At 33.8% G+C, this 9,582-nt stretch overlaps 1 protein-coding gene across 1 annotated transcript; it reads right to left on the bottom strand.

Annotated features, from left to right (window-relative positions):
• Window positions 1-480: 480 nt before the first annotated feature.
• Window positions 481-8,444, bottom strand: LOC139890125 (probable cysteine protease RD19D). The gene is made up of 6 exons (XM_071873024.1): window positions 8,437-8,444; window positions 8,101-8,192; window positions 2,386-2,879; window positions 1,202-1,321; window positions 849-1,092; window positions 481-752 (listed from the first exon to the last, which is right to left on the bottom strand). The coding sequence occupies exons 1-6, from the start codon at window positions 8,442-8,444 to the stop codon at window positions 481-483; spliced, it is 1,230 nt and encodes a 409-aa protein (XP_071729125.1).
• Window positions 8,445-9,582: the final 1,138 nt, after the last annotated feature.

The following is a 9,582-nucleotide window of genomic DNA, read 5'->3' as shown; positions in this document are numbered from 1 at the left end:
TAAGCAAAGATTTGCCTCAAGGGATAAGATACTCATCCGAATCCGAGAGTTCAATTACATTGCGTTGCCAAAGTCCATAAACGCAAGGGAAGTCATAAATGGTAGGGGGTTAATGAAGGTCAATCATAACATAGGGACCAAAAGACCTTTGTATCTCGAAGTAACTCATCAACCTCAAGGTTATAAGTTCATCAACCTCAAGGTTATAAGTTTGAGCCTTGTGGTGAACTGTGTGTGCGCGGGTGGTATTTCTTCACCTTGTAGGAGATATAATACGGCGAAATTTTAAAATTACACATTCCCATCAGATATCAGGGTCTACAGAAACCAACATTTGCATCTTACCATCTATGGAAACAAATATATGGAATCAACTTATAACTTCTTGAGTTCTTGTGTTCACAAACTATCACTGTTATTTTGCACTTTAAGCTAAAGCAGAACAAGCATGGTATCAACATAAAACTTGCAACTAACATCCTATGAGTTCTGGGTCACAACGCCCGAAACCATCGTGTCCATACCACACATGCCTGACCCCCTACAAAGCTTATAATATCCCTTTTCTCCCCAATGTTTTCCCCATGAATTCTTAATGATCCAATATGGTTTCTTGCTCAACCTTAATATAGAAAACCCTTCAGAACCGTACCCCACAATCAGCACACCGTGGTTTACACGTTTCTTGGAACAAATCAAAGGACACGACACCCCTCCAATGTAAGTTTGCATGAACACCGCATTCAGTCCAACTGCAATAAACAGAATACTTGCTTAATTGATGATGTCATCACTCGATTCACAAGATGGTAAATGATTCGAGTATCAGAGTATGCGATGTTACTTACCAGCAAGAGGGCCGTGTTTGATCAAATGTGCAGCCATTTGATCTTCATCAGCTGGGATATTGGTAAAATTGACGACCTTCGCGGCTATTTTATCAGAATCGAACTTGCATTCACCCGATTTTCCAGTGTACGGATACGATTCTTCGGATTGAATGCCGCCAGATTTGATTAGGTAATTGTAAGCATTTGTCATAAGTCCTCCAGAGCAACCATTATCACACGCATCCTTTTGCGAAGAATCACACTACATAAAAACACACCAACAAGCAAAAAAATAAAGTAAAATAAATAAAATCCACATTTCAGTTTTCAAATTTGTGGAGCTTTAAAAGAGAAATATGTTGGAATCTTACGGTGTGATCGCAATCAACAAGCTGTTGCTCACTCAAGTTAAGAAGCTTCCCTGTTTCTATGAAATTTGCACCTTCGATTACTCCTGTTGTACTGAACGCCCAACATGATCCGCACACACCCTGTACCAATTTAAAATCAAATCAAAGCTGTTAAAAATCACGATGTAACAAATAACGTGTACTAAATGTCAAAATACATTAACAGTAACATTAACAGAGTAAGTTGGATTTTTTAACAACGTATACAATATTCAACCATGAAAGTTCATTTGTTAAGCACAGACCGAGGGATAAGCTTAAATAGGCCAAATCATGCACAACTTCTTTTTTTTCTCCGAAAAAACAAACTTTATAAATAACGAGGAATTTCATAAAAATTCAAAGAACCCGAAAGAAACGCACAACAAACAACAAGTCCGTCAATTCTCTCAACTAAAGAAACAAACACAAAACCAAACGAAATCAAGTAACCCCAACATGGCGGAACTTGAACCCGATACAGATTGGACGAGTGTAAAAACTTAATAAATTTTTCATTGTCAACAGCGGATAAATACTAAATAAAACCTTATTTTTTGTTAAAAAAATATTTTTAGTGTACAAATTTTCCCACCGTTAAATTTAGGTGGGGCGGATACCCCATGTGATACACTAAGTTCCGCCCTGAATGCACAACAAGTCCGGCAATTCTAACTTGCGTTTCGTTTCGTGTTTTCAACAAATGTTTTTTACGCGCGTTTTTGTCTCGCGTTTTCAACGCGCGTTTCTGATGCGCTTTTTCGTTTCTCGTTTTCGACGCACTTTTTCTACACGCATTTTCATTTCGAGTTTTTGCCACAGATTTTAGAAATGTACATTTTTTTGTATAACTTTTTAATTATTTTATAAATTCCATGTCAATAAAAACATATTTTTTCACGTTCCATGAAATTTATTAATTCCAATTTTTCGAATACCCATTCTTTTGATACATCGGTGCCTTAGTCACATACATATAACATTGTATTCGAAGTTCGGTTTCTAACTGTTAATTTAAATAATGTAAATTAAATTTAAATTTTAAATCTTACAATAAAACAAATAAATCAAACAATACGGAGTAATAAAATGTAAAATGCACAATAAAAATGAATAGGTGAGAAAATATTTAGGCCCAATATATATTTTTTCATAAAAAATCTAACCTGTGTTTTAACCTCGGTAACGGCACCTTTCTCCCTCCAATCAAAATCCTCAGGCAAATCATCAACCTTCAACGGCGGTGCAGTTCCAAAACCGTTACTATTCAACTCTCCTCCATTACCTCCTTTCACGCCTAAATACATGCTCTCAAACTCTTCCTCCGTTAAATCAGAAAACGGCGTTACACCGTGAGTCGCACTTGGATCAAGCAACTGATGTTCAGCAGCTCTAATTAAATTTTTATAAAACACACCTAAACGATGCACATATTCATCTCTACTAGAATACTGTTTTCCGTGTTCTTGTATAAACGCCGTGAACCGCTGTTCCGTTGGTGTTCCGATGAGATGGTTGTTGTTAGTAACGGCTTCAGTAACTTGGCGTATGATAGCATCGTAACGTGTTGCGTGAACAGCGCATGTTAGTATGGTGATGACTACAGCGTAGGATAGAGATTTCATGTTGTCGAAACCGAAGGTGGTTCTGTATGCGTTAGCTGGAACGTTGATAAACAAGAAATGTGAGAGATGAATTTACGAGTTCACCCTTTAAGGCGGTGACGATTGGTTGAAACGAGAGGGGTAGAGATGTAATTGTAGTGTGGAGTTAAACACGTGGAATTTGCATGAGATCATATTGGTGTTAGCTTCTGCCACGCACTCATTTTCACACATCGCAAACGGTGAAACTGTATCTTCTCCATCACTAATAAAATTGATACTCCATCGTCTCAAATACAACAAAACCACCGACAAAACATAATCTCACAAAGTGGATAGAAAATCTTTTTTTATTATAAAATAAATAGAAGTTATTTCTTCCCCATAGTAAAACAGTCAAAAATACCATCACTAATAAAATTGATACTCCATCGTCTCAAATACAACAAAACCACCGACAAAACATAATCTCACAAAGTGGATAGAAAATCTTTTTTTATTATAAAATAAATAGAAGTTATTTCTTCCCCCATAGTAAAACAGTCAAAAATAAAAAAAGTCATCTCACTTAATGTTCTATAGATAAAGAGATTGTTTCGTAATGGACCTCCGACCTATAAATAGGTTAAAAAATAACAAAAACAAAAAAGTATAAGACGTCAAGAAAATGACAGAAAAAAATTTCCTTGCGTTTTAATAGATTTAATTTAAGCTCTAAGCAACATTTATCATCTCAAATCTCTTTTTCTTATAATATCTTACAAAAGTGGGTATCGGAAATCTTTTTTCTATCCTAAAATAAATAGAAGTCATTTCTTCACCTAAAGTGAAACACCCAGGAGTAAAAAAAGTCTCTCACTCAATCTTTTATAGATAGAAAGTTTGCTTCGAAATGGACCTCCGGCTAACAAATAGGTTAAAAAAAAAAATACGTCAAGAAAATGATAGAATCAAATTTCTATGAGTTTTAAAAGGTTTAATTTAAGCTCTAAGCAACGGTTATCGTCTCAAATCTCTTTTTCTTTATAATATCCTAAATTAAAATTAATTATCAACTTAATAAAAAGAAATAAATAAATTTTCTTTATACTCTTAATTAAATATGTATATAAGATAAAAAATAAACACAGGGTAAATAGTAAAATAAGAAAACAAACAAAAAGTATACATAAAATACATTATACTATTATAGTAATAATAATTCTTAAATAGTATATTTTTGTTTCGAAACAATAGATTCGGGACGATTTAAATAATATGTTAGACATGGAGGGTGAGTAATTTAGTTTAAGAAAAACAATAAATAAATTTATAAAATGAATAATAATTTACATGAAAGTGATGAAAAGCCTAGTAATTACAAACTATTAAAACCAATCGTACATGAAATAAACTCTGTGTTGAGTTTCTTAGATTTGTTCTTTCTATTTCTTCATCTTCACCCGACGTTGTAGAGTATATTAACTTCCTTTCCCCTCGGTGGTTGTTCTCAAAAGTTTGGTGGCTTGTGTTGGAAATTTAGTTGAATTGAGAGGTTTAGCTTACACTTGTAAATGAGTTAGAAGGTACGAAGTGTACACCTGTTAAGTGATAGGTTACCCGAACTTAAAAGTAGTTTTCCATTATTTACTATCATGACTTAGTCTATTCGAAATTTTGACTAAGTGTTTTGGTGCTATGTTTTCCTAGGCAGCTAAAATTTGACTAAGTGTCTTCTGCGCCGGGTCTTCTTAGTCAGCTGAATTTAACTAAGTATTTGGTGCTCCCTCTGAAGAGGGAGCACAAAAGGCAGCAAGGAAAATACTTTTAAAATTTGGCTAAGTGTTTGGTGCTCCCTCTGAAGAGGCAACACTCTGAATAGGCAGCACAAGAGGCAACACAGAAAAAAGACTTGTTAAAATTCAGAGTGTTTTGTTACTCCCTGGGCGTGCTGCTCCTTGGGCATGGTGCTCCCTGGGCATGGTGCTCACTGGGCAGCAGCAAGAACATTTAGCACTAATTTTGAGTTTTAGTGTGCTGTCCAAGTTATAGTAAATACGGAAGGATTAATCTTGTGATCACTTATGCTATATTTGTGGAAAGGATAATTCTTATTTATGAAAAAGAATATTATCTTAGTCACATTGAATATTATGGAGATACTTATGGAGAGTCAATCGATTGAATGGCTCTATTGAGTCGACAACAATCGTCGATTTATTGGCGACTTGACTAACTTTTAGAGCCTAAATTAAATTCCAGACAGGATTTAAAACCCATGGAAATTTGATTCTACCATTTTCATGGCGTCTATTATTATTTTTATTTTAGTATTTTTTTTTTAAACTTTTTCCTACTTAAAGGCCGGAGGTCCTCTCAGAAGCAATCTCTTTATCCGTTGAATAAAGAGAGAGATGACTTTCTCTACTTTTGAGACTGTTTCACTCTGAGTGGAGAAATGACTTGTCTTTATTCTCGGATAGGGGAAGGATTGTCTACATATCACCTCCCCCATACACCACTCATGTGGTATTGAGTTTTGTTGTTGTTGTTGTTGTTGTTGTTGTTGTTGTTGTTGTTGTTGTTGTTGTTATGGAGAGTCAATCGGCCAATTGATTCAGATATATCTTCTCTCATAATTACGGGTGCCTATATATACATAAATCATTTATTTATGAGAGATACAATACGAAACCTACATACTTTTCTGCAAAAGGGTTCTTGTTTTCTGCCAAAAACAAGAACGTAATCTCTGTCTTATCCCAAAGTGATATTCGTGTAACCCAGGTAATTAGGGTCAAATAATTACATTCGAAAAGTGATATCACGATTCAGTGATTTATCTGATCATCGGTTATTTTACCCTATACGAAAATTTAAAACCACTAATAGCTTGCCGCTAAATTCTGTGTTTCTGTGTACTACTAGGGATGTAATGGTGCCAGTGTTTTTCTCGAGGGTGGTCTTTTATATCGTGTATTGGTTTTCTTTTCCAACGTTGCATTTTTCCGGCGTAACATGGCTTCTGTCGACTTTAAGTTCGTCGGAGATATGATTTCTGCTCGGGTGCGCTTCTGCATTCATTTTCCTCCTCCTTCGCATCGGCTTTTCAATCTTCTCCACCTCCACGTTCTATTTTCTACTGGTTGATTTCAACTTTTTCTCCGACATTGGCTAGTTGTGGCTCATTCTTCACCCATCATGCTTGTTATCCAACGAGTATAATATGCACGCGCTTCGCTTCAGGTGATTTTTATCGGTTTATTGAACTTTTAAAATAAAAGGTTGACGGTTGGACATTTAAACGGTAAATAGGTAAAGGAATAAAAAAAGAAAGTAAAAAAGTTGTAAAAATAATAATTTTTTTAAGAAAAAAGCGGGTCGGGTCCGATTGGATTGACCCGGTACTGTTCACAATCTCATGAAAATTAGTATTAACTAGTTGGGCGACCTGGCTTTGCGCCGGTTCTTCACCATTAATTAACATTAATTAATTACATAGCTAATTACTGAAAAAGTAAATATTTATCATCTTTTTTGTTTTATTTTTCGTTTTGTCGAGGAAGGATCCAAAATAGTTATGTGATTGATTTGTAATAAGCGTGAAAGTAATTATTCATCAACTTTTGTTTTAGGTTTCGTCTTGTCGAGAGAAAAGACACAAATGCTCAATCAATAAAATGAGACGTACAGCAACGACTGGTACAAACTATTTAATAAAATAGAAAAAACTATTTATGTTATATATATATATATATATAATAACAATAAAACAGTTATTAGAAAATGAGTTACGTGATTAATTTGTAATAAGAGAAAAAGTTTAACAATAATAAAGTGAAAATTATGTGATTTAATAATAATAATAATAATAATAATAATAATAATAATAATAATAATAATAGTAATGAATAGTTATTAGATAGTAAAAAAAAATATGTGATTGATTTATAATGAATGAGAAGTTTTATGGTTAAGTTGTAAAGTTTGAAAAGTTATTAGATAGTAAAAAAAAATATGTGATTGATTTATAATGAATGAGAAGTTTTATGGTTAAGTTGTAAAGTTTGAAAAGTTTATGATAAGTTTATAAAAACTAAAAAGTTAAGTATTGTAAAATATGGGGTTGAAGTGTAATAAATAAAAAGTTTGTTGTAAATTTGTAAAACTTGTAAACTTAACTATTCATTTCCACTCTATCTTTTAGATATATAGAATAATTGATAATTGATAATGATAATTGTTTACTATTCTTAGACATTTTTTGGGTTGTTATGGGATCTACTTGGTGTCAATATGTTCTGTGCATGTGTTTGAACGTATTTCAGTCGAATATTTTTGGGGCCCTTGCTGTCTTCATCGTGGTGGTGATTCCCTGTAGATTTTGTGGAGTAGCTTAGGTAGTTTTATGTGTTAGGTACGTTGTTGAACATTTCATTTTAGGAAAATAGTGATGTTTGCGTCAATCAAATATGTAGGTTGGTTTGCGGAGTTTTAAACTTCTTTTGATTTTGGTGTTTTTTGGCTAGGTTGGTTCTTTGTAATGTTTACGGTTTCTTCGCGCTTTTGTGCTTGATTTCTTACCATAGTAGTCCTTTGCTCGGTAGTTCTTTTCTGCGATGTCCGACGTATATCTTCTTGATGCACCACCTGGTTTTGCATGTGTCATGTTTACTCGGCAAGTTGGCTAGTTTAATGTCTTCGGATCCGAGTGTTGGCCCTTTTTATCTATAAGCGTTACGTGGTGTAGACGTTTTGTAGTGCTATGGAGCTTTGTAGCTTAGGATGGGTATTTGTTCACAAGTTATCAATTTAGTTCTCGCCATCTTTGTTTCATGGCAATTCAAGTTTTTCAGTGTTCTGCTTGGCTTGGGATGTGTGAAGACGCAATGATTTAAATGTATAATTGACTATATTTGTTTTTTATTTTTCGGTGTTCGGTTTTAGTGTTACAATGGATTGTCAATGTTGATCCTGTATATTGATCATATTTGTATTATTCTTTCAAATGTAGTTTATGTATGTTATTCAAGTAGATCATATAATTTACTTTAACATACAAGTATAATTAATTTCGCATCTTCTTAAACTCGAGTAATTTTCAATCTTTCTAAACATGTTTTAGAGAGCAACTAGTGATGCGTCCTGCGCGCTGCGCTGCGGAATCTGGTAAATTAACAGCTTGTGCTATTTGGTAATCACTATTGTAAATAATTACGAAATACACGCTTTCACAGGGTTTCCGTCCTTCTAGCCAGATTTTCCTGAATAAACCGCATCAAATGTCTTCGTTTGTACCAACATGATCATCAACAGCTGCAGCAGTAGCAGAAGCGGCAGTAGCATCAGCAGCAGCGGAATCGCGTGTTGTTGGCACCTTTTTAACAATCCTGTTCAGAGCATTTTGGGAAATATGCTGATTATTATATGTTAATGTTAGTTAATGAAATTACATTACACAATTAAGATTTTCATTTTATTGTTATAAGAATTTTCTATCATTGATAACCAAGATGTCCGCATACTAACTTGAATTTAATATTGTGAAAGAGAAGCAAAACGACATACCTTTAAGGTTATCAGATTTCAAAGTTGTACCTTTTGAGATGTTGGTATCCACTTTTCAATACTCACCTGACCATATTACCACCAAATATACATCAAAATTTAGTGCCAAGTTAAAGATATAAACTTTTAATTCCGAAACAGATAAGAGATACATAAAGTATGAAAGTATAATTACATCGAATATTAGGAACATCAATAGGTCGTAAACAACTAAAACACATAATAAAACAAAGATACAGCGTAGGAAAATCGTATCGGTTCACTTCGCGATGGTCCAGGAAACTATTACATACTGATATTTCTGCTCTTTCTGCTTAGTTCTTGCTGATCACTCAGCTAGCCATCTATTTCGTGATGTAATTGTTATCCAAAACAGTAGCCTCAATACATAAATGGAATTGTGGTAAAAACAATGATTATTTAGATACATCTAACTTATTCATTTAATCACTCTACATTAGTATTCCATGCTTCATTTTCAATTCAAAAAGCTAAAGAACAACCCAAAAATAAAAATTAAATTGTCGATTCCCACAACAGAATCAAATTGTTAGTTGAATGTGGGTTAATACACTAAACGATAAACTTAAGTATGATTAATCAAAGAATATGTTTTGATGATGATACACACACATACGCATAAGTGATGACTGACATCTTAACATAAAACACGCAATGTCACTAATCTATACTTTATCTTTCAAACGACCAAGTCAAACATAGGATTAAGAATGAAATTAAAAGTTCAGGTAAACACACGGTCGAGGTACGGTCGACCGCATAGTCAACCGTGAAACCCCAAACTGAATTGCAACGTAATTTTCTGAAAACAAGTTGCACGGTCGCCACCACGGTCAACCGCAGTGCGACCGCAGTTTCTTCTGTCTCCAATTTTGACCAAATAAAGTTTGACTAGTTCCAGACATCTATAATTCATGAAACCTTTCTAAACATGCTTAGAATAGATGCCCTCTCCATACTCAATTGAGTTTTGGTCATAAAAACACTAATTATGATTAATTACGCCTAATGACATCTTAATGATAAATTAACCAAGATTAGGCATAACACATAAGTGTTAAACAACAACTTGTGATATTAATTCTTATCTAGATATATTTAGTACGATCTTCAAGTGCCAATACACTTAAGCCAATGTCACTAGAACAATGATTGCTATTAGAAATGACTTAGTGATTAATTAAGGCTAAA

This window comes from Rutidosis leptorrhynchoides, chromosome 2 (assembly GCF_046630445.1).
Source record: "Rutidosis leptorrhynchoides isolate AG116_Rl617_1_P2 chromosome 2, CSIRO_AGI_Rlap_v1, whole genome shotgun sequence".
NCBI lineage: Eukaryota > Viridiplantae > Streptophyta > Magnoliopsida > Asterales > Asteraceae > Rutidosis > Rutidosis leptorrhynchoides.
The sequence above is the reverse complement of the archived record's forward strand: the minus strand, read 5'-3'. Positions and strand labels throughout refer to the sequence as shown.